We start from the raw sequence: 26,299 nt of genomic DNA on the forward strand, positions 1-26,299 counted from the left end.
CTCTCTCCACCATCCCTCTCCCTCCACCATCCCACTCTTTCTTCGCCATCCCTCTCTCTCCACTTTCCCCCTCTCTTCACTATCCCTCTCCCTCCACTATCCTTCTCTTTCCACCATTCCACTCTCTCAACCATCGCTCTCTCTCCACCATCCCTCTATCTCCACTTTCCTTCTCTCTCCATCTTCCTCCCTCTACTATCCCCCTCTCCACGCCATCCCTCTCTCTCTCTCCTCTACCCCTCTCTCTGCCCTTACCCGCCCCTGCAGTAACCCCACTCGCTCCCTGTCTCTACCCTGCCATAATAGCTGTGTCTCTGTAGACAGAGGGTGCGTGCACTCCATTCCATGTGAGGCCTATCTGGAAATGAGCTGACTGGTTATTTCCCTGCCTGCCCCTTGTTCCTGAGATGATGAATCAGCCTAACTAAAGGTCATGCAGTGAGCCCTGCAGTGTGTTGGTCGAGGAGAGACTGGCTAAGTTAATTTCCTCAGCTCTGTTGAATGCCCTGTGAGCATCCGCGGCACTGTCGCCTCCACTTTCGGCAGAGTGAGAAATCTAAGGGGATTCTTCCTTCCGTCGTTACCATGTGATGAAGCCATGGTGGGACCTGGTATATTTGATCTCAGTTAACATTGTTCATTTTATTTTGGCCAAGATGTTTGATTAAAAGTTTAAAAGCGCTACGAGGAGTTCAGAAATGACAGTGTTAATGATTATTGGAGATTGATCCCTCCTCTTCGCAATCTGCACGCACACATGTTCTGAAATTTGAACTGAGTGGTCAACAGGAATGAGTCTGACAGCCCAGGATCATCGAATCCTTTTAAACGATGGGAATAATATTCCCATTATTGGTTTGGGAACATACTCTGCACCCAGAATCGTAAGTGTGTCTTTTTATTTTCAATCTGCCTCTTCTACCTGCTGCTCCCCAATGTCTGTCTCTCCCGAGCTTCGAGAGTGTCCGGTGCGCAGTCAGGAGATGTTCACACCCGCTGGACCCCGGACGCCTGGATTTTGGCTCCAGGGGGAAGAGGGTAGGTCGGTGGGGGTGCGATGAAGTCGACCCCCCGAAGCATGTGCTTTGGAACAAGCTCAGCAGCTAAGGCGCTTCTGCTGTGGCCCAGGGAGTTGATGGAAAGTGGGTTTCGCTGGAGAGGAGACCTCTCTCAGTCCTCAGGTGACTCAATATTCACCCTGCAATAAGGGAACACCACCCCGCCACCCCCAAAGTTAAGGCTGAGAAAGCTCTATCATATTGACTGATGTTCCACAAAGACTGATCCTTAAACATCAGGCACTAAACGATGAGATAAAAGCACAAAAAACTGCGGATGCTGGAAATCCAAAACAAAAACAAAAACAGAAATACCTGGAATAACTCAGCAGGTCTGGCAGCATCGGTGGAGAAGAGCAAAGTTGACGTTTCGATTCCTCATGACCCTTCAACAGAACTAAGTAGAAATAGGAGAGGGGTGAAATATAAGCTGTTTTAAGGAGGTGGGGGTGGGAGGGGCGGGGGTGGTTGTAGGGACAAGCAAGCAGTGATAGGAGCAGATAACCAAAAGATGTCACAGACAAAAGAACAAATACCGGAGAAAGAGTTGTGGGAGGGGGCCGGAGTAGACTGGAACAAGAAATGTTCCACGTACCCCATAAAGAGACAGGCATAGCTGGGGCCCATGTGGGTACCCATGGCCACATCTTTTATTTGGAGGAAGTGAGAGGAGTTAAAGGAGAAATTGTTCAGTGTGAGAACAAGTTCAGCCAGACGGAGGAGAGTAGTGGTGAATGGGGATTGTTCGGGCCTTTGTTCGAGGAAGAAGCTAAGGGCCCTCAGACCATCCCGGTGGGGGATGGAGGTGTAGAGGGATTGGACGTTCATGGTGCATCCGCAGTTTTTTGTTTTTATCTTTTTTGTTTTTATCATGGCATTGCGGAAATGTTTGAATGCCATATTACACCAAAGAATCATATAAGAATAGGGAAAATTTGACAATAGGGCAAACTAAAAGGCTTTGTATCTGAATGCGTGTAGCATTTGGAAAAAAACTAATGAGTTAACAGCGCAAATAGAGATAAATAGGTGTGATTTGGTGGCAATTACTGAGACATGGTTACAGGGAGAACAGGTTTGGGAGTTGAATATCCGAGGGTACTCAGTGTTTTGGAAGGATGGGCAGGAAAGAAAAGCAGGGGTGTAGCTTTGTTAGTAAAGGAAGAGATCAGTGCTATAGTGAGGAATGATATAGGCACTGGAGTGCAAGATGTAGAGTCAGTCTGGGTTGAAGTAAGAAATAGCAAGGGAAAGAATCCCTGGTGGGAGTAATCTATAGGTCCCCAAACAGTAGTTTAGCGGTAGGGCACATTATAAACCAGGAAATACTGGGAGCATGTAAGAAAGGCATGGCAATGATCATGGGTGATTTTAATATGCATATAGACTGGACTAATCAAATTGGCAAGGGTAGCTTTGAGGGAGAGTTCATGGAGTGTATTAGAGATTGTTTCTTGGAGCAATATGTTGTGGAACCAACCAGGGAGCAGGCTATTCTGGATTTGGTTTTGTGTAATGAGATGGGATTAATTAATGATCTCATAGTAAAGGATCCTTTAGGGAAGAGTGATCACAGCATGATGGAATTTCAAGTTCAGTTTGAGAGCAAGAAATTTGAGTCCCACACTAGTGTTTTGGAGTTAAACAAAGGCAACTAAATAGGGATTGGACGTTCATGGTGAAGAGGAAGCGGTTGGGGCCAGGGAACTGGAAATTGTTGATGTGACATAAGGTGTCAGAGGAATCACGGATGTAGGTGGGAAGGGACTGGACAAGGGATGAGAGAAGGGAGTCAAGATAGCGAGGAATGAGTTCCATGAGGCAGGAACAGGCTGACACGATCGGTCTACCGGGACAGTCCTGTTTGTGGATTTTGGGGAGGAGGTAGAAGCGGGCCATCTGAGTGGGTGACTATCAGGTTGGAAGCTGTGGGAGGAAGATCTCCAGAGGAGATGAGGTCAGTGACAGTCCTGGAAACAATGGCTTGGTGTTCAGTGGTGGGGTCATGGTCCAGGGAGAGGTAGGAGGAAGTGTCTCGAGTTGACGCTCAGCCTCCACGAGGTAGAGGTCAGTGCGCCAGATAACAACAGCACCACCCTTGTCAGCGGGTTTGATGACAATGTCAGGGTTGGACCTGAGAGAACAGAGTGCTGTAAGTTCAGAGAGAGACAGATTAGAATGGGTGAGAGGAGCAGAGAAATTGAGACTAGTAATGTCTCGCCGACAGTTCTCAATGAAAAGATCAAGAGAAGGTAAGAATCCAGAGGGAGGGGTCCAGGTGGAGGGAGAATATTGGAGGTGGGTAAAAGGATCCGTTGAACGGGGAGAGGACTCCTGCCCAAAGAAGTGAGCACGGAGACGAAGGCGGCGGAAGAAGAGTTCAGCATCATGCCGAGCCCGAAATTCATTGAGATGAGGGTGTAAGGGTATGAAACTAAGTCCTTTGCTGATCACTGAATGTTCAGTGTTGGAGAGGGGAAGGTCAGGGGGTATAGTGAATACACGGCTGGGGCTGGGATTGGAAGATGGGGTGGGGACGGAGGGACAGGCAGGGGTGGAGGGCCCTAGATGGGTGTTGGTGTCGACGAGTTGTTGGAGCTTGCATTCCTTAGCACTTGCGAGAAAGAGAATAAGTTTCTTGTTGAGGCATCAGATGAGACGAAGAATAAAATGAAACTGGGGGCACGCGCAGCTTTGAAAAAGGGTACGGCGGTGCTGCTGGAGGGAGAGGTTGAGTGTGTTCATATGGCGGAGCATGGCACTGAGTGTGGATCTCAAAATGTGATGGGAACAGCAGTCCGAGAAACGTTTTATGTCACGTTTTATATCCTGGGTGGGTTCGAAACATGAGGGATGGAATTTCAGTTGAAATCCACGTGGGATAAGCCGGAGACGAAGACAGTCACTGAGAAAGGAGATATGGCTGTGAAAGCGGGTTTTAGTAAACACCTTGTCAAACACCAGGAGAGAAATGGAAAGCAATGAAGGTGAACAAGGCAAAAGAGAGATTCGAAAATCCTGATGGAGAGTAGAACAGAACTTCTTCAAAGTAGGCATTTCTTGAAGAGAAGTGGCAGTCAATTAAACACAGAGATAAAAACAAAAAACTGCGGATGCTGGAAATCCAAAACAAAAACAGAAATACCTGGAATAACTCAGCAGGTCTGGCAGCATCGACGGAGAAGAGCAAAGTTGACGTTTCGAGTGCTCATGACCCTTCAACAGAACTAAGTAGAAATAGGAAAGGGGTGAAATATAAGCTGGTTTAAGGCACTGCATTCGTTGCTCCCAATGTGGTTTTCTCTACATTGGAGAGACCAAACACAGATTGGGTGACCGCTTTGCAGAATACCTGCGGTCTGTTCGCAAGCATGACCCAGACCTCCCTGTCGCTTGCCATTTTAACACTCCACCCTGCTCTCTTGCCCACATGTCTATCCTTGGCTTGCTGCATTGTTCCAGTGAAGTTCAACGCAAATTGGAGGAACAACACCTCATCTTCCGACTAGGCACTTTACAACCTTCCGGACTGAATATTGAATTCAGCAACTTTAGATCTTGAACTCCCTCCTCCATCCCCACCCCCTTTCCGTTTCTTCCACCTCCCTTTTGTTTTTTCCAATAATTTATATAGATTTTTCTTTTCCCACCTATTTCCATTATTTTTAAATGTATTCTACCCATGGTTTATTTCACCCCACCCCCACTCGAGCTACCTTGCTTGTCCTGCTCTCCACTCTTAATTAGCATATTCCTTTAGATAATATCACCACCTTCAACACCTCTTGTTCTTTTGTCTGTGACATCTTTTGGTTATCTCCTCCTATCACTGCTTGCTTGCTCCCAAAAATCCCCCCCCCCCACCTTAAACTAGCTTATATTTCACCCCTTTCCTATTTCTACTTAGTTCTGTTGAAGGGTCATGAGGACTCGAAACGTCAACTTTGCTCTTCTCAGCCGATGCTGCCAGACCTGCTGAGTTTTTCCAGGTATTTCTGTTTTTGTTTTGGATTTCCAGCATCTGCAGTTTTTTGTTTTTATCTTTTTTGTTTTTATCATGGCATTGCGGAAATGTTTGAATGCCATATTACACCAAAGAATCATATAAGAATAGGGAAAATTTGACAATAGGGCAAACTAAAAGGCTTTGTATCTGAATGCGTGTAGCATTTGGAAAAAAACTAATGAGTTAACAGCGCAAATAGAGATAAATAGGTGTGATTTGGTGGCAATTACTGAGACATGGTTACAGGGAGAACAGGTTTGGGAGTTGAATATCCGAGGGTACTCAGTGTTTTGGAAGGATGGGCAGGAAAGAAAAGCAGGGGTGTAGCTTTGTTAGTAAAGGAAGAGATCAGTGCTATAGTGAGGAATGATATAGGCACTGGAGTGCAAGATGTAGAGTCAGTCTGGGTTGAAGTAAGAAATAGCAAGGGAAAGAATCCCTGGTGGGAGTAATCTATAGGTCCCCAAACAGTAGTTTAGCGGTAGGGCACATTATAAACCAGGAAATACTGGGAGCATGTAAGAAAGGCATGGCAATGATCATGGGTGATTTTAATATGCATATAGACTGGACTAATCAAATTGGCAAGGGTAGCTTTGAGGGAGAGTTCATGGAGTGTATTAGAGATTGTTTCTTGGAGCAATATGTTGTGGAACCAACCAGGGAGCAGGCTATTCTGGATTTGGTTTTGTGTAATGAGATGGGATTAATTAATGGTCTCATAGTAAAGGATCCTCTAGGGAAGAGTGATCACAGCATGATGGAATTTCAAGTTCAGTTTGAGAGCAAGAAATTTGAGTCCCACACTAGTGTTTTGGAGTTAAACAAAGGCAACTACATAGGCATGAGGGCAGATTTGGCCCTAGTGGACTGGGCAGGAAGACTACAAGGTAGGATAGTTGATGAACAGTGGCAGATATTTAAGGAAATATTCAATTCCTCCCAAGTAAAATATATTCCAAAGAGGAAGAAAAATTGAAAGAGAGGGGCAAAGCATCCATGGCTAAGTAAGAAAGTTAAACATAACATAAAGGCAAAAACTAAGGCATACCAAATTGCCAAGGTTAGTGGCAGGCTGGAAGTTTGGGAAACTTTTAACAGTCAACAAATGGTTACTAAAAAAATAATAAAAAGAACAAAGGTAAATTATGAAAGAAAACTAGCGCAAATGTAAAAACTGATAGCAAAAGCTTCTGCAAGTATATAAAAGGAAAGAGAGTAGCTAAAGTGAATGTTGGTCCCTTGGAGGATGAGATTGGGGAGTTAATATTGGGGAATGCAAAATGGCAGAGACGCTTAATCAATATTTTGCCTCAGTTTTCATGGTGGAGGACACTGGTACCACCCCAACAGTAACAGGTAGTGCAGATGGTATAGAGAAGGAGGAACTTAGAACAATCACCATCACTAGAGAAAAAGTACTGAGCAAACTATTGGGATTAAAGGGTGACAAGTCCCCAGAACCTGATGGCCTACATCCCAGGGTCTTAAAGGAAGTGGCAGCGGAGATTGTGGATGCATTGGCTATAAAATCCAAAATTCCCTGGATTCTGGAAAGGTTCCAGTGGATTGGAAAAATGCTAATGGGAGGGGAGGCAGAAAGTAGGAAACTATAGGCCAGTTAGTTTAACGTCTGTCATTGGGAAATTGTTGGAATCCATTATTAAGGAAGTAGTAATGGGGCATTTGGAAAATCAAAATGTAATCCATCAGAGTTAGCATGGTTTTATGAGGAGTAAATCCTGTTTGACTAATTTGCTAGAGTTCTTTGAAGATGTGACAAGCAAAGTGGATAATGGGGATCCTGCAGATATGGTATATCTGGACTTCCAGAAGGCCTTTGATAAGGTGCCACACAAAAGATTAATACACAAGATAAGATCACATGGACTTAGGGTTAATATATTAATTTGGATAGAGGATTGGCTAACCAACAGAAAGCAGAGAGTCAAGATAAATGGACCTTTTTCTGGATGGCAAGCTGTAACTAGTGGTCTGCCACAGGGTTTGGTCCTTGGGTCCCAACTATTTGCAATCTATATTAATGACTTGGATTCAGAGATAAAAGGTACTATAGCTAAATTTGCAGATGACACCAAAATAGGTGGGAAAGTAAGTTGCAATGAAGAAATAAGAAATTTACAAATGGATATGGACAGGTTAGGTGAATGGGCCAAAATTTGGCAGATGGAGTTTAATGTGGATAAGTGTGAGGTTATCCATTTTGGTCAGAAGAATAAAAAGGCAACTTATTGTTTAAATGGAGGGAAACTTCAGAATGCTTCAGTGCAGAGGGATCTGGGTGTCCTCGTGCATGAATCGCTGAAAGCAGGTACAGCAGGTAATAAGGAAGGCAAATGGAATTTTGGCATTTTTTGCTAAAGGAATAGAGTATAAAAATAGGGAAGTGTTGTTGCAACTGTACAAGGCATTGGTGAGACCGCACCTGGAGTACTGTGCACAGTTTTGGTCCCCTTACTTGAAGGATGTAGTTTCATTGGAGATGGTTCAGAGGAGGTTCACTAGATTAATTCCAGAGTTGTGGGGCTTGTCTTATGAGCAGATTATGAGCAGTTTAGGCCGATACTCGCTAGAGTTTAGAAGAATGAGAGGAGATCTAATTGAGGTATATAAGATGCTAAAGGGGATAGACAAAGTAGATGTGAAGCAGATGTTTCCCCTTGTGGGGCATTCTAGAATGAGAGGCCATAGTTTTAGGCTAAGGGGTGGTAGATTTAAATCAGAGATGAGGAGGAATTACTTCTCTCAAAGGGTTGTGAATTTGTGGAATTCGCTACCTCAGAGTGAAGTGGATGCCAGGACGCTGAATAAATTTAAGGAGGGGATAGACAGGTTTTTAATTAGTAACGGGTTGAAAGGTTATGGGGAGAGGGCGGGAAATTGGAGTTGAGGCCGAAATGAGATCAGCCATGATCGTATTGAATGGCGGGGCAGGCTCGAGGGGCTGAATTGTCTACTCTTGCTCCTAGTTTTTCTGTTCTTATTACAACAGGCAAAAGAGAATATACAAGATAGATCAGGACTAAACCCTGGATCCAGAAGGATTGTAATGTTGCTCTGAAAGAAATGAGGGAGGAGATAAGAGGCAATAGTATCCACAGATGAAAAATATGATAGAGAAAGGGATCCTTCACAAAGAGAGATATGACTAACACAGTGAGTTACAGTCCGGTATCCTTAACATCAGTGATTATATTAGAATCCTTACTAAAAGATGAGGTCACAAAACACTTAGGATAGCATTTTCCTGTCAGTGAGCAGGAGGCGGGGCCCACTCGCCGATGTGTAAAATGACTCACGGTGATGTCGGGCGTGTGTCCTGATGTCACTGCGTGTCATTTAAATTGTCAGTTCGGCAGGCACACAGCTGAATCGGCTGCGCTCCCGCCCAACTGTCAAAGGCCTATTAAGTCTTGTTAAAAACGAATTAACTCAATTTAGTGAGCTGCCCTGAAGGTGGGCGGCAGGCGAAGAACCCAAGCGGCCTATGTATTTTTCACGAAACCTCATCCACAGGTGGGAAGAGGTTTCATGAACTGTTTTAAAATCTAATAAAAACTTATATGTTTATTCTTTGACATGTCCCAGCTCATGTGATAGTATCCTCTGTGCCTCAGGGAGACCTCTGCGTGAATGAGCGCAGGGAATCTGCCCCCACAGGGAGCACTGAGCACTTCCGGGTGTGCGTCACGCTGGGCGGGCCTTAATTGGCCCATCCACATAAAATGGCAGCGCGACCACAGTCGGGTTCACGCCCACCCCCACACATTTCTGGCCTTGGTTGTGGAGATTATATTACAAAATAGCAAAAATTTCCAAAAAGAAGGTTATGTTTAACCAACACTTATCCAGGTGTTTAAAGAATAAGGAACGAGCAGACAAGGACAATAAATGGATGTAGGTTTCCACAGAATGTCTGAAGACCTTTGATACCTTAGAGACTCACAGCAAAGAAAGCTGAGTGAATTGAAACAGGATATGTTAGGTGACACCACAGGCTGGAGCCTGGAGGCTGGGAGGGAATGGATGACTGCCAGGCAGTCCAAGAAGAGAACAAGGCAGATAGTGCAGGAGTCCCCTGGGGTCCTGCTTGCCAATCAGTTTTCCATTTTGGATATTGGTGCGGGTGTTGGTTCCTCAGAGGGGTGCAGTCAGAGCCAAATTTGTGGCACCATGAATAGCTTGGCTGTACAGGAGGGTAGGATGGAGAAAGGAAGAACAATACTAATAGGGGATTCATTAGTTAGGGGAACAGACAGGTGTTTCTGCAGCCACAGATGTTGTGTTGCCTCCCTGGTGCCAGGGTCAAGGATATCACCAAGCTGCTGCAGGGCATTCTTTTAGGGTAAAGGTGAACAGCCAGAAGTTGTGGTCCATGACTTAGGTTGGAAAGGGGATGAGGTCCTGAAAGCAGATTTCAGGGAGCCAGGAAGGAGATTGAAAAACAGGATCTCGAAAGCAGTAATCTCAGGATTACTCCCAGTTCATGTGCAAGTGAGTATGGAAATAGGAGAATTGAGCGATTAAACATGTAGCTGGAAAGCTGATGCAGGAGGGAGGGCATCAGATCTCTGAGGCATTGAGACCGGTTCTGGGGAAGATGAGACCTGTACAAGCTGGACAGTCTACACCTGAATAGGACTGGGATGAATATCCTCACAGGGAGATTTGTTAGTGCCGTTTGGGGGCTTTAAACTAGATTGGCAGAGGGATGGGAACCTGAACGCAAATTCAGAGCAGGGAATGAAAGATAGCGAATTATAGTGAGTGACTCTGAAAGACAAAACAAGCACAGGTTAAAAAGTGTACAGCACAGGAATTTGGCAGTGTTAAAAGGTGTGTACGTAAATGCAAGAAGTATGGCAAATAAAGTAAATGAGCTGAGTGCACAAAGATACATGGCAACGTGATATCATCACTGTAGTAGAAACTTAGCTTAAAGAGGGGCAAAAATGACAGCTCAACATCCCTGGATATGGAGTTTTCAGGCAGGATGGGAGGAGATAAAAAGGTGGGGGTGTAGTGTTATTGGTTAAAGAATCAATTACAGCTGTGAGGAGGGATGATATACTAAATGAAGCATCAAATGAGGCCATTTGGGTTGAGCTCAAATAAAAAATGGGCAGCCACATTGCTGGGAGTGTATTATAGACACACAAATAGTGGAAAGGAATTAGAAGAGCAAATATATAGACAGATTTCTGAGTGCAAGAACAATAGGGCAGTAATAATTGGGGACTTCAACTACCCTAATATCAATTGGGATATGACAGTGTGAAGGGCACAGAGGGTGCAAAATTCTTGAGCTGCTTTCAAGAGAAATTTTTCAGACAGTACATAACAAGCCCAATGAGAGGGGATGCAATTCTAGATTTAGTCTTAGGGAATGAAGCTGGGCAAGTGGATGAAGTAGCAGTGGGGACTATTTTGGAGATAGTGACCATAATATAGTTAGATTTAGCATCATTATGGAAAAGGATAAAGATAGAACAGGAAATGTTCTAAATTGAGGGAAGATAAATTTTAAAGTTGAGAGGTAAGCTGGCGAGAGTGGACTGGATACAGCTATTAGAAGGGAAACCAGTGTCAAATCAGTGGGAGGCATTCAAAAGCAAGATTCTACAGGTACAGTGTAGACATGTCAACACAAAGAAAAAGGTTAGTACTGCCAAATCTAGAGCCCCCTTCTGGTTATCCAGAAGCAAACAGGGTAAGATAAAGCACACAGTCACAAAAGACTTAATGCTGTATAAAGCCTAGAGGAAATAGAAAGCACAGGGATGAAGTAAAAATGGAAATTAGGAAAGCAAAGAGAGGATACAGTAAAATATTGGCAGGTAAAATCAAAGAAAACCCAAAGATGTTTTGCCAGTACATTAAGAACAAGAGAATAACTATCAGAGATGTACATGGTGACTTGTGAGTTGATGCAGAAGATGTGGGCAGGGTTCTCAATGAGTACTTTTGTCTCTGTCTTCACTAAGGACAGGGATGATGCAGACATTCTAGTTAAAGAGGAGTGTGAAATATTAGATGCAATAAGCATAGTGAGAGAGGGAGTACTGGAGGGACTGACATCCTTGAAGGTGTATAAATCACCAGGGCCGGATGGATTGTATCCCAGGTTGTTAGAGGAAGCTAGGGAGGAAATAACAGATGAGGAAGTGGAATATGCCGTCCCATAGGGACTGGTGCTGGGACCACTGTTGCTCACCATGTATATAAATAGTTTGGATTCAAGAATTGGAGGTAAGGTATCAGCATTTACAGACAATTGTTACACTCCCCTTACAGGCTGATAACTTTCGAAAAGATATTGAATTCCCAATGACACCTGAAATCTTGTCGTGCAATTCCTTTAAGTTTTAAGATTTTTACAGCAACAAGTTAAAAGTAACATTGATTAGACATCACTTAATAAGCAACTAATACTCTGAACTACAGAAAAGGTAACTCTTCCTAATGTTAACCGGATTGATAACCTCACGCTGCAAACACATACTTTACAACATACTCTCCACAGGATTACAGTCTTTATGGGAAACAGTCCCCAGTCACTCCCAGCTTCCAATAGATTCAAGTCTCCCTGTTTCACTGATCGTAACTTCGAGTGACTGTTGACAGGAACTTTGCTCAGTTTTCAGAGCATTTCCAAACTGACTTTCAGCAGTAAGGCTGACTCTGGCCTCATCAGGGCAAATTCTTCCAGAGTCTTTAGATTGCCACAAGGTGTGTCGCTTTGGCCAGACACCATCCCTCCCTCCCGCGTTCTGCCTGGCAGCTCACAGAAGAATTCCCACTTTCTCCAATCTGCTGATCACACCAACTGCAGTCTTTTGTCTCTGTGAGGCCACAATCTCTTTCAATCCAAAAACTTGGAGACTGAAAGCCTGTCCACAGTCAGCCCAGCTGCTCCTGCCTTTTTCAGGTGTGAATATTTTGCATCTTGCTTCCAGTAAGTCTCAACCTGGGCCTCCCTATCCCCATGGTAAGCCAGCCACGTTGTCAGGCAGAAATCATAGCAGATCACATGAATCTCTTCAGTTTTCCATTTTACCTTGAATTAAAGACGACACATAGTAATCACACAGGGCCTCACAATCAAAACACAATTCTAAATTGGGATTGTATAACTCATAATGTGGAGGACAGTACCAAAATATAGGAAGAGATAAAGATGCATACAGAGTGAATGGAATAATTGGCAAATGGAAGTCAAACGAAGAGTGAGATGATTGATTTTGATAGGAGGAATAAGAAGGCTGCTTATTCCTTGGAAGATTGGAAAAAAAATGGGGTACAGGTAAATAAGGCACTAAAAGTAGCAGCACAAGATAATAAAGCCACAAATAATACAAACAAGGTACTGGATTTCAAATCTGTAGTGTGTGCCATCATCCACTGCACTCTTGGGGGAATGTGTATAATGTTTTGTAAAGTGTAATAACACATTGAGCTCTGTATGTTTGAATCAGTTTATACATTGTGGTCTGGGTGCTGATGCATTCCCTTTTATACAGACTGCCAAAGATGCATGTTACCATGCGGTGAAAGTAGCGATTGATGTGGGTTACCGCCATTTTGATGGAGCCTTGGTTTATGGTAATGAAGACGAAGTTGGAAGGGCTGTTCGAGAGAAGATCGATGATGGCACAGTGAGGCGTGATGACATCTTTTACTGTGGCAAGGTGACAAACATTTCAAGGATCTCTCTCTCTCTCTTTCTCTCTCCTGAAGCTGCTGACTCTCGATTTGCCTCTGTTTCACACACATCTGCATTTTGCGTCTTCACATGTGTCCCCAGATAATGAATGAGAGCCTGCTGTTCAACTGTGCAGCCATCACAGTGAGCTTGATCTTATTCTCACCCATTGGCCACACACACCCGCCTGCACAGATACATAAATATAAATGCGCATGTACACACAAACACACGTGCATTTTATGTAGGTTGGCCAATAAAGGTCCCCCCAGTGTGATACGCACCCGGAAACGCTGAGCGCTCCCTGTGTGGGCGGAGGAAGTAGGCTGAGTCAGGGCCTGCCTCAGAGCTGCCTCAGGGAGATCAGTTTGATTTTTAAAAGTTGAAATAAAGGAGAAGAAATTTCAGACATGTCCCCTCATATGGCAGTATCACATGAGCTGGGACATGTCTATGAATCGCATTAAAAATTTTTATTAAAGTTTAAAAATCACCGTGAAACCTCATCCCGTCCGTGGATGAGATTCCATGATAAATGCGAAGGCCACCTGGGCTCTTCGCCTGCCCCCCCCAACCTTAAGGTCGGACGGACAGCTCCGTTAATTATTTTAATTGGAATTTCAATGGCCTTAACAGGTCTTTGACAGTTCGGCAGGCGCGCAGCCGACTCTGGTGTGTGGGTGCCGAACGGATGATCTGAATGAAGCACAGTGACGTTGGGATGCACGCCCGATGTCACTGAGCGTCGTTTTACGTGTCGGTGAGCGAGGCTCACCCCAACACGTCGACCCAAAGATTCTGGCTCTATACACGGGCACACACCTGTGTACAGACACACATGTGTTCACACATGCACACATGCATGTGCGCAGACACACACGTACCTGTACAGACTCAGTCACTCAAACACACAAACACACAATGTGCGAGCATTCACACACATGTAAACACACACAACCACACACATGTTCACACACACTCACACTCTTCAGGATGTAATCAGAAGCAGAGACCCAGGTTGAAATTCTCAGTTCACGCCATAAAGCTATCCAGTTGGAAATTAACTACCTCAGAATAAAGAACCATTAATCAACAACAGTCTGCATTTATATAACACCTTTAATCTTGCTACAAATCGTTTTTTGCTTCTGATTCGCTCCCTTCCTTTGAGTGTTGATTTTAATTGTATGAGAGTGAGCAGCTCTCCAGTGTCTCACCCACATGAGCACTGATTCAAAGGCTGTTCAACCTGCAGAAGGCGTTACAATCAACTCTGGCCCCTCTGCATTTTTACGTGGGGTCAATGGATCATGATTGGGTCTGGAACTGTCTGATTTTCCTCTCGCTGTCACAACTCCAACAACTGAGCCGAAGTGGAGGTATGAAACCTGCCTTTTTGCAGGTTACAAGATTGTGAGTTACCATCTGGGGATCCATAGGGAAAAATGTTCCCCTGGGTGGGGGTTGGCGGGGGGGGGGGATGGGGGGAGGAGTGTGGGAGCGGGTGTTGGCGGGTGTGCCTCGCCGCCATTTTATGTGAGCGGGCCGATTAAGGCCCGCCCAGCATGACATCCGCCAGGAATCGCTATGCGCCCCCTGTGCGGGCAGGCGGCTGGGGTGAATGCCCTGAGCTGAGAGTGCGCTCTTTCACACATGCACACGGAAGAGCACACTCCTCTCCCTGAGGCTAAGCGCTGCCTCAGGGAGATCAGCTCCGAATTAAAATTTGCAATAATAATGATGGAAAAATTTCCCTGACAGGTCCCCTCATGTGACACAGTCACAGTCACATGAGTTGGGACATGTCCATAACTTTAACTGAAACCTTTATTAAAAATTTAAGTATCCTCATGAAACCTCACCCCGCCAGTGAATGAGGTTTCAGGCTTTTTCTGAAGCCCGCCAGGACTCCCGGCCTGCTCGACAGCCTTAAGGTTGGACGGGCAGGTCCATTAATGACCTTAATTACTTTTTACATTGACTCAATTGGCTGTTGACAGGTTGGCGGTGCACAGCTGACTTGGCTGTGACCCCGCCGACCTGAAAATGGAAATCACGCGGGGTGACATCAGGAGTTCCATCCGACGTCAGCCCGCGTCATTTTACGCGTCGGTGAGTAGGCTGATCCTGGCCATAGTCTCTCTCCTATGGCACTGGTGCCCCATGCATATTGCAAGCACAATTGCAAATGAACTGCGAATGTAACTGGCGTTATATAGCTATGTCTTCAATAAGGGATTGTCACAGTGTGCTGTAATGTAGAAAATAACAGCGCTGCTTCAGTTTGATGGATGACCTTCACATGTTTAGCTGTGGAACACTTATCACCCACCGGAGATGGTACGAGGCACCCTGGAGAAGTCCCTAAAGCTTTTAAAGTTTGATTACATGGACCTGTACATCATTGAGCTTCCATTGGCCTTTAAGGTGAGTCACTATATTACGCGGCGATTAACAGATTGCTCTCTCATTATTCCTCATTGATCCCCCCCTCCCCCGATTTCCTGCCTGCCCCGCGATGGTGTCGCCTCTTGTTGCTGCACATTTTAGCAGGTGCTGTCTGTCCTCCACCACCCAATCCAAAAATTTTTAAATTCATTCACAGGATATGAGCTTCACTGACTGGGCCAGCATTTATTGCCCATCCCTTGTTGCCCTTGAGAAGGTGGTGGTGAGCTGCCTTCTTGAGCCGCTGCAGTCCATGTGGTGTAGGTACACCCACAGTGCTGTTAGGGAGGGAGTTCCAGGATTTTGACCCAGTGACAGTGAAGGAACAGTGATATATTTCCAAGTCAGGATGGTGAGTGGATTGGAGGGGAACTTGCAGGTGGTGGTGTCCCCATCTATCTGCTGCTCTTGTCCTAGTTGTAGTGGTCATGGGTTTGGAATTGTGATCAGGAACAGGAATCTAGACTAATTTCCCTGTTTTTAGTTCTGAGATGTTGAGGCCAAAGACTTTTTATAGTAACAGCTAGAGTACGGGGTACTTTATCTATTCAAAACCGTTCCTCCCCCACTCAGAACGTCCTGATAAGCATGTACACCAGAGTGGTGTACACTCACTGCTCCTGATTGGCTGCATGCACCAAGAAGGCACTAACCATTCACAGAATCATAGAATTGTTACAGTGTAGAAGGAGGCCATTCAGCCCATCATGTCTGCACCGGCTTTCTGAGCATTTTAACTTAATGCCAATCTCCTGCCTTTTCCGGTAACCCTGCACATTGTTCTTTATTTAAATAATTATCCAATGTCCTTTTGAATGCCTCAATTGAAGCTGCCTCACCACACTTCCAGGCAGAGCATTTCAAACCCTAACTACTCGTTTTTTCTCACTTAGCATTTGCTTCTTTTGCAAAACACTTTAAAACTGTGCCCTCTGGTTCTCAATCCATTTACGAGCAAGAAAAGTTTCTCCCTATCTACTCTGTACAGACTTCTCATGACTTTGAAAACTTCTATCAAGCCTCCTCTCAGCCTTCTCCTCTCCAAGGAAAACAGTCCCAAATTCTACAATCTTTCCTCATAACTGAAGTTTCTCATCCCTGGAACCATTCTCGTAAACCTCTTCTGCAATCTCTCAAATGTGTTCTCTTTCATCCTATAGTGTGGTGCCCAGAACTGTACTCAATACTCTGGCTGAGGTCTAACCAGTATCTTATATAAGTTCATCATAACCTCCCTGCTCTTGTACTCTATGCCCCTATTAATGGAACCTAGAATACTGTTGAACTGGTGCACGCTGATCTACCAATAACAATAGAGATTTGTCTTCTCAGGGTCTGCCTCCAAAGCAGAGACGTAAAATGGAGAAATAATCTAGTTGCCTTAATGTAACAAGAAGTGCCGCTCCTGCCTCCACATTAATATTGCCAGCCTGTCCTCACTCACCTCCTGTTAACCTCCCTCTCAGGATTTGTCTGGGAGCAGACTCGTTGTCTGAGAGTTGGAGTGCTTGGCCCAGCAAGGCCTAATGAGTGCCAGCAGCACTTGTGATTAATTCCATTGAGGAAAGTCCTCAAGACTCTTTCCTAAGGCCACAAACTGAGTGCCCTGATCATTTTGCCCTGGCTATCAGTTTCTACTGAGTGGGTCTCAGCCTCTATCTTGTAAGAGATGACACAGATCTCTGCAGATTCCCCCTCATTCTGTAACATTGTCCAGTGATCTAATCTGTTGTACATTAGGAACTTTTAACACACACAGATGACCACATTTTTTAGATTGACACACGTAGATCATGGAAGTTGTCAATTCCTTGAATCCTCCTTAGTTTGCTGCTAAATCTGGGGTAATCATTCACCCTGAGCTCCCTGTTTCACTCCATAGTCACATTAATAAAGTTGCTCAGTCAGAAAAAGTAGAAGAGGTTTAAAGCCCCTGTGGAACTGTACCCCAGTCAGGGGTCAATGTCTCAAGGAGACCTTCAATTGGTTAGTTGAGCAATTGGAGTGGTATTTAACTTGTCTTCAGTTGTGTCAGCTGTGGGTCAGTTAGTAGGAACCATGGCTCTGCGTCTGGACTTTGTGGATTTAAGTCCCATTCCAAGATTAGAGCACAAAAACAGTGCAGTACTGAGGGAGTGCTACAATGTTCGAGCTACTTGCTGCCTTTCCGAGTAAGTGTGAAATCCAAGGTGCTGTTTAGCCTCTCAGGTGATTGTGAAAGATCCAATGTCAATATTTTGAAGATGGCCAATATTCATCCCTCACTGAGCATCACATTGCTGTTTGTGGGAGCTCGCTGCATGCACTTTTTGTTGCTATGTTACCTATATTACAATAGTGACTGGATGTCATTGGCTGAAATGGGCTGCAGGATGGCCAAAGGTCATGCAAGATGCTATATAAATGTAAGCCTTTCTTAGTGAGATGGTGTCACAGTGCTAATGTCACTGGGCTACTAATCCAGAGGCCCAGCCTAATGCTCTGGGGACACAGGTTCAAATCCCACCACAGTAGCTGGTGGAATTTAAATTCAATTAATAAATCTGGAATTGGAACTAGTCTCTGTAATGGTTAGCAACAAATAGTTCTTGTTATTCATGCCTTGTAACTCTTTGTATTTATCTGTTGCAGCCGGGAGATGTGATTTATCCAAGAGATGAAAGTGGGAACTTTTTGTACGCTCCAACTGACCTGTGTGCCACCTGGGAGGTAAGGAGGACCAGGTCCATATTCTCCCCTCTCTGCATTATGTTGCTGATTCAGGAACTGGTCAGCAGCAGACAAGGGAGTCAGAGTCCAGTTGATGTGGTCCAAATTTCAGACAAACTGTTACACATGCTAATAAAAACAAAAAAACTGCGGATGCTGGAAATCCAAAACAAAAACAGAATTACCTGGAAAAACTCAGCAGGTCTGGCAGCATCGGCGGAGAAGAAAAGAGTTGACGTTTCGAGTCCTCATGACCCTTCGACAGAACTTGAGTTCGAGTCCAGGAAAGAGCTGAAATATAAGCTGGTTTAAGGTGTGTGTGTGGGGGGCGGAGAGATAGAGAGACAGAGAGGTGGAGGGGGTTGGTGTGGTTGTAGCGACAAACAAGCAGTGATAGAAGCAGATCATCAAAAGATGTCAACAACAATAGTACAATAGAACACATAGGTGTTAAAGTTAAAGTTGGTGATATTATCTAAACGAATGTGCTAATTAAGAATGGATGGTAGGGCACTCAAGGTATAGCTCTAGTGGGTTTTTTTTTTATATAATGGAAATAGGTGGGAAAAGGAAAATCTTTATAATTTATTGGGAAAAAACCTCCATCCCCCACCAGGATGGTCTGAGGGCCCTTAGCTTCTTCCTCGAACAGAGGCCCGAACAATCCCCATCCACCACTACTCTCCTCCGTCTGGCTGAACTTGTTCTCACGCTGAACAATTTCTCCTTCAACTCCTCTCACTTCCTCCAAATAAAAGGTGTGGCTATGGGTACCCGCATGGGCCCCAGCTATGCCTGTCTCTTTAAGGGGTATGTGGAACATTCCTTGTTGCAGTCCTACTCCGGCCCCCTTCCACAACTCTTTCTCCGGTACATCGATGATTATTTCGGTGCTGCTTCATGCTCTCGTCAGGACTTGGAAAAATTTATTAATTTTGCTTCCAATCTCCACCCCTCCATCATTTTCACGTGGTCCATCTCTGACACTTCCCTTCCCTTCCTTGACCTCTCTGTCTCAATCTCTGGTGATAGACTGTCCACCAATATCCATTACAAACCCACCGACACCCACAGCTATCTCGACTACAGCTCCTCACACCCCACTTCCTGTAAGGACTCCATCCCATTCTCTCAGTTCCTTCGCCTCCGTCGCATCTGTTCCGATGATGCTACATTCAAAAACAGTTCCTCTGACATGTCCTCCTTCTTCCTTAACCGAGGTTTTCCACCCACGGTCGTTGACAGGGCCCTCAACCGTGTCCGGCCCATCTCCCGCGCATCCGCCCTCACTCCTTCTCCTCCCTCCCAGAAACATGATAGGGTCCCCCTTGTCCTCACTTATCACCCCACCAGCCTCCGCATTCAAAGGATCATCCTCCGCCATTTCCGCCAACTCCAGCATGATGCCACTACCAAACACATCTTCCCTTCACCCCCCTTATCGGCATTCTGTAGGGATCGCTCCCTCCGGGACACCCTGGTCCACTCCTCCATCACCCCCTACTCCTCAACCCCCTCCTATGGCACAACCCCTTGCCCACGCAAAAGATGCAACGCCTGCCCCTTCACTTCCTCTCTCCTCACCGTCCAAGGACCCAAACACTCCTTTCAAGTGAAGCAGCATTTCACTTGCATTTCCCCCAACTTAGTCTACTGCATTCGTTGCTCCCAATGTGGTCTCCTCTACATTGGAGAGACCAAACGTAAACTGGGCGACCGCTTTGCAGAACACCTGCGGTCTGTCCGCAAGAATGACCCAAACCTCCCTGTCGCTTGCCATTTTAACACTCCACCCTGCTCTCTTGCCCACATGTCTGTCCTTGGCTTGCTGCATTGTTCCAGTGAAGCCCAACGCAAACTGGAGGAACAACACCTCATCTTCCGACTAGGGACTTTACAGCCTTCCGGACTGAATATTGAATTCAACAACTTTAGGTCGTGAGTCCCCTCCCCCATCCCCACCCCCTTTCTGTTTCCCCCTTCTTTTTTTTCCCAATAAATTATAAAGATTTTCCTTTTCCCACCTATTTCCATTATATAAAAAAAAACCCACTAGAGCTATACCTTGAGTGCCCTACCATCCATTCTTAATTAGCACATTCGTTTAGATAATATCACCAACTTTAACTTTAACACCTATGTGTTCTATTGTACTATTGTTGTTGACATCTTTTGATGATCTGCTTCTATCACTGCTTGTTTGTCGCTACAACCACACCAACCCCCTCCACCTCTCTGTCTCTCTATCTCTCCGCCCCCCACACACACACCTTAAACCAGCTTATATTTCAGCTCTTTCCTGGACTCGAACTCAAGTTCTGTCGAAGGGTCATGAGGACTCGAAACGTCAACTCTTTTCTTCTCCGCCGATGCTGCCAGACCTGCTGAGTTTTTCCAGGTAATTCTGTTTTTGTTTTGGATTTCCAGCATCCGCAGTTTTTTTGTTTTTATCTCTGTGTTTAATTGACTGCCACTGCTCTTCAAGAAATGCCTACCTCCTTGAAGAAGTTCTGTTCCTCTCTGCGACAAGATTTCCGGATTTCTCTGTTGCCTTGTTCACCTTCATTGCTTTCCATTTCTCTCCTAGTGTTTGACAAGGTGTTTACTAAAACCCGCTTTCACAGCCATATCTCCTTTCTCAGTGACTGTCTCCGTCTCTGACTTACCCCACATGGATTTCAACTGAAATTCCACCCCTCATGTTTCGAACCCACCCAGGATTACAGGTATCTCCGGGACATAAAACGTTTCTCGGACTGCTGTTCCCGTCACATTCTGAAATCCACTCTCAGTGCCATGCGCCGCCATATGAACACACTCGACCTCTCCCTCCAGCAGCACCGCCGTACCCTTTTTCAAAGCTGCGCGTGCCCCCAGTTTCATTTTATCCTTCGGCTCATCCGACGCCTCAACAAGAAACTTTTTCTCTTTCTCTCAAGTGCTAAGGAACGCAAGCTCCAACAACTCATCGACACCAACACCCATCTAGGACCCTCCACCCCTGCCTGTCCCTCCATCCCCACCCCATCTTCCAATCCCAACCCCAGCCGTGTATTCACTATACCCCCTGACCTTCCCCTCTCCAACACTGAACATTCAGTGATCAGCAAAGGACTTAGTTTCATACCCTTACGCCCTCACCTCAATGAATTTCGGGCTCGGCATGATACTGAACTCTTCTTCCGCCGTCTTCGTCTCCGGGCTCACTTCTTTGGGCAGGAGTCCTCTCCCAGTTCAACGGATCCTTTTACCCATCCTCAATATTCTCCCTCCACCTGGACCCCTCCCTCTGGATTCTTACCTTCTCTCGATCTTTTCATTGAGAACTGTCGGCGCGACATTAGTCGTCTCAATTTCTCTGCTCCTCTCACCCATTCTAACCTGTCTCTCTCTGAACTTACTGCACTCCATTCTCTCAGGTCCAACCCTGACATTGTCATCAAACCCGCTGACAAGGGTGGTGCTGTTGTTGTCTGGCGCACTGACCTCTACCACGCGGAGGCTGAGCGTCAACTCGCAGACACTTCCTCCTACCTCTCCCTGGACCATGACCCCACCACTGAACATCAAGCCATTGTTTCCAGGACTGTCACTGACCTCATCTCCTCTGGGGATCTCCCTCCCACAGCTTCCAACCTGATAGTTGCCCAACCTCGGACGGCCCGCTTCTATCTCCTACCCAAAATCCACAAACAGAACTGCCCCGGTAGACCGATCGTCTCAGCTTGCTCCTGCCCCACAGAACTCATTTCTCGTTATCTTGACTCCCTTCTCTCTCCCCTTGTCCAGTCCCTTCCCACCTACATCCGTGATTCCTCTGACACCTTACGTCACATCAACAATTTCCAGTTCCCTGGCCCCTACCGCTTCCTCTTCACCATGGACGTCCAATCCCTCTACACCTCCATCCCCCACCAGGATGGTCTGAGGGCCCTTAGCTTCTTCCTCGAACAGAGGCCCGAACAATCCCCATCCACCACTACTCTCCTCCGTCTGGCTGAACTTGTTCTCACGCTGAACAATTTCTCCTTCAACTCCTCTCACTTCCTCCAAATAAAAGGTGTGGCTATGGGTACCCGCATGGGCCCCAGCTATGCCTGTCTCTTTAAGGGGTATGTGGAACATTCCTTGTTGCAGTCCTACTCCGGCCCCCGTCCACAACTCTTTCTCCGGTACATCGATGATTATTTCGGTGCTGCTTCATGCTCTCGTCAGGACTTGGAAAAATTTATTAATTTTGCTTCCAATCTCCACCCCTCCATCATTTTCACGTGGTCCATCTCTGACACTTCCCTTCCCTTCCTTGACCTCTCTGTCTCAATCTCTGGTGATAGACTGTCCACCAATATCCATTACAAACCCACCGACACCCACAGCTATCTCGACTACAGCTCCTCACACCCCACTTCCTGTAAGGACTCCATCCCATTCTCTCAGTTCCTTCGCCTCCGTCGCATCTGTTCCGATGATGCTACATTCAAAAACAGTTCCTCTGACATGTCCTCCTTCTTCCTTAACCGAGGTTTTCCACCCACGGTCGTTGACAGGGCCCTCAACCGTGTCCGGCCCATCTCCCGCGCATCCGCCCTCACTCCTTCTCCTCCCTCCCAGAAACATGATAGGGTCCCCCTTGTCCTCACTTATCACCCCACCAGCCTCCGCATTCAAAGGATCATCCTCCGCCATTTCCGCCAACTCCAGCATGATGCCACTACCAAACACATCTTCCCTTCACCCCCCTTATCGGCATTCCGTAGGGATCGCTCCCTCCGGGACACCCTGGTCCACTCCTCCATCACCCCCTACTCCTCAACCCCCTCCTATGGCACAACCCCTTGCCCACGCAAAAGATGCAACGCCTGCCCCTTCACTTCCTCTCTCCTCACCGTCCAAGGACCCAAACACTCCTTTCAAGTGAAGCAGCATTTCACTTGCATTTCCCCCAACTTAGTCTACTGCATTCGTTGCTCCCAATGTGGTCTCCTCTACATTGGAGAGACCAAACGTAAACTGGGCGACCGCTTTGCAGAACACCTGCGGTCTGTCCGCAAGAATGACCCAAACCTCCCTGTCGCTTGCCATTTTAACACTCCACCCTGCTCTCTTGCCCACATGTCTGTCCTTGGCTTGCTGCATTGTTCCAGTGAAGCCCAACGCAAACTGGAGGAACAACACCTCATCTTCCGACTAGGGACTTTACAGCCTTCCGGACTGAATATTGAATTCAACAACTTTAGGTCGTGAGTCCCCTCCCCCATCCCCACCCCCTTTCTGTTTCCCCCTTCTTTTTTTTCCCAATAAATTATAAAGATTTTCCTTTTCCCACCTATTTCCATTATATAAAAAAAAACCCACTAGAGCTATACCTTGAGTGCCCTACCATCCATTCTTAATTAGCACATTCGTTTAGATAATATCACCAACTTTAACTTTAACACCTATGTGTTCTATTGTACTATTGTTGTTGACATCTTTTGATGATCTGCTTCTATCACTGCTTGTTTGTCGCTACAACCACACCAACCCCCTCCACCTCTCTGTCTCTCTATCTCTCCGCCCCCCACACACACACCTTAAACCAGCTTATATTTCAGCTCTTTCCTGGACTCGAACTCAAGTTCTGTCGAAGGGTCATGAGGACTCGAAACGTCAACTCTTTTCTTCTCCGCCGATGCTGCCAGACCTGCTGAGTTTTTCCAGGTAATTCTGTTTTTGTTTTGTTACACATGCTTATGAGTTCAGTGCAACAAAGGGGAGCTGGTTGTACACATGTCAGGTATTATTTAAGTTGAAGCACCCTGTATGTTTCACAATATGATCCTATCATAAACTTCTCATTCTTCCACTTTTAACCACACCTTCTCTGATAAACTCCATTCTTCAATAATCTGTGTGCAGTAGTTTTTAACATTTATGTTCATTCTTTGCCTCTGAGTTTTTAAAAAATTATTAATGGGATGTTGGCACTGCTGGCAAGGCCAGCATCCATGCCCCATTAGAAGGTTGTGGTGAACACCCTTCTCGAACTGTTGCTTGTGGCGTGTGCTCAATTATGTTTGGATGTCCGGTTTTATTTTTCTAGTTTCCGGCATAGTTTTGATAAAACTGAGAGGCTTTTCCAGCCATTTCAGAGACAACTAAGCGTCAGCTGCACCATTGTGGGCCTGGGATCAAATTTAGGCCAGAGAAGATATGAAAGGATATTGGCTGGCAAAATCAAAGAAAATCCTAAGATGTTTTGCCAGTGCATTAAAAGCAAGAGAGTAACTAAGGAAAGGGGCAGGCCTATCAGAGATGTACATGGTGACTTATGGGATGATGCGGAAGATGTGGGCAGGGTTCTCAATGAGTACTTTGTCTCTATCTTCACTAAGGAGAAGGATGATGCAGACATTCTAATTAAAGAGGAGTGTGAAACATTAGATGCAATAAGCATAATGAGAGAGGAATAACTGGAGGGACTGACATCCTTGAAGGTGGATAGATCACCAGGGCCAGATGGATTGTATCCCTGGTTGTTGTAGGAAGCCAGGGAGGAAATAATGGATGCTCCGAGGATCCTCACTAGATACAGACAAGGTCCCAGAGGACTGCAGGTCTGTGAATGTTATACCATTATGTAATAACCTTGAAGTGCAGGGTGGGTTTCTTGTAAGAAACAGTAAACTTTATTTACAGACTCTGGATGAGGCTACATGCTTGCTCCATAGACCAAGGCTAGAAAGCTCCACCCCTAAGATTCCCCACTCTTAGGGCTGATTGGTCTATACAGTCATGTGATCCCCATAACAGCAAGAAATTGTTTAACTTACCTTTACTACATATTATTTAAAAAGGGTGCGAGGGATAGGCCAGAAAATTATAGGCTGGTCAGTCTGACTTCAATGGTGGACAAATTATTGGAAACAATTCTGAGAGACAGGATAACCTGTCACCTAGAAAGGCACGGACTGATCAGGGACAGTCAGCATGGATTTGCTTGGGGAAGATCGTGTCTTACTAACTTAATAGGATTTTCTGAGGAAGTAACAAGGAGGATTGATGAGGGTATTGCAGTGGATGTTGTCTACATGGATTTCAGTAAAGCATTTGACAAGGTCCCACATGGCAGACTGGTCAGGAAAGTGAGATCCCATGGGACACAGGGGAAGGTGGCAGGTTGGATCCAAAACTGGCTCAGCGACAGGAAACAAAGGGTAATGGTCGATGGATGTTTTTTGCGAAAGGAAAATGGTTTCCAGTGGCATTCCACAGGGTTCAGTGTTGGGTCCCTTGCTGTTTGTTGTATATATTAATGATTTGGACTTAAATGTGGGAGGCATGATTGGAAAATTTGCAGATGACACAAAAATTGGCCATGTGGTTGATAGTGAAGAGGATAGCTGTCAGCCCCAGAATGATACCAATGATTTGGCTGAGTGGGTGGAGAAGTGGCAAATGGAATTCAGTCTGGAAAAGTGTGAGATAATACATTTGGGGAGGGCAAACAAAGCAAGGGAATACTCAATAAACGGGAGGATATTGAGAGGGGTTGAGGAAGTGAGAGACCTTGAGTACGTGTCCACAGGTCCCTGAAAGTGGCAGGACAGGTGGATAAGGTGGTAAAGAAAGCATATGGAATGCTTTCCTTTATTGGTCAAGGTATTGAATACAAAAGCAGGGAAGTAATGCTGAAACTGTATAAAATGCTGGTTAGGCCACAGCTGGAATTTTGTGTACAGTTTTGGTTACCTCATTACAGGAAGGACATAATTGCTCAGTAGAGAGTGTAGAGGAGATTTATAAGAATGTTGCCAGGGCTTGAAAATTGCAGCTATGAGAAAGATTGGATAGGCTGGGGCTGTTTTCTTTAGAACAGAGGAGGCTGAGGTGTGACCTAATTGAGGTGTACAAAATTATGAGTGGCCTGGAAAGGGTAGACAGGAAAGATCCTGTTTTCCCAAGATGAGGGGTCATTTACCAGGGGATATAGATTTAAGGTGATTGGTAGAAGGATTAGAGGGGACATGAGGAAAAACGTTTTCACCCAGAGGGTGGTGGGTGTCTGGAACTCGCTACCTAAGTTGGTAGTTGAGTCTGAAATGCTCAACTCATTTAAACTGTACCTGGATCTGTATCTGAAGTGCTGTAACCTGCAAGGCTACAGACCAGGGCTGGAAAGCAGGATAAAAATGAGCAGCTAGTTTCTTTTTCCTCTTTTAGGCCAGCGCAGACATGATGGGCTGAATGGCCTCCTTCTTCTGCACCCTAACTTTTCAATGGCTCTACCAGCTAAGGACAGCAGATTTCCTTCTCTGCAGAACTGGATGGGCTTTTATGACAATTCAGTTCTTCAGTGTGAAAGTTCGATTTGAT

General features: G+C 45.6%; 1 protein-coding gene across 3 annotated transcripts in view; it reads left to right on the forward strand.

Moving 5' to 3' along the window:
• The first annotated feature begins 791 nt into the window (after positions 1–791).
• LOC121293167 (aldo-keto reductase family 1 member D1-like) overlaps positions 792–26,299 on the forward strand; it is a 56,093-nt gene continuing 30,585 nt past the window's right edge. For 2 of the 3 annotated variants that reach the window (XM_041215929.1, XM_041215931.1), the window contains exons 1-4: positions 792–884; positions 12,606–12,773; positions 15,098–15,214; positions 17,867–17,944. In XM_041215929.1, the coding sequence (XP_041071863.1) occupies positions 792–884; positions 12,606–12,773; positions 15,098–15,214; positions 17,867–17,944 (456 nt within the window). Of the gene's footprint in view, positions 889–12,605; positions 12,774–15,097; positions 15,215–17,866; positions 17,945–26,299 lie in introns of all 3 variants that reach the window. The other variant, XM_041215930.1, reaches the window with a different exon arrangement.

This window comes from Carcharodon carcharias, chromosome 21 (assembly GCF_017639515.1).
Source record: "Carcharodon carcharias isolate sCarCar2 chromosome 21, sCarCar2.pri, whole genome shotgun sequence".
Classification (NCBI taxonomy): domain Eukaryota; kingdom Metazoa; phylum Chordata; class Chondrichthyes; order Lamniformes; family Lamnidae; genus Carcharodon; species Carcharodon carcharias.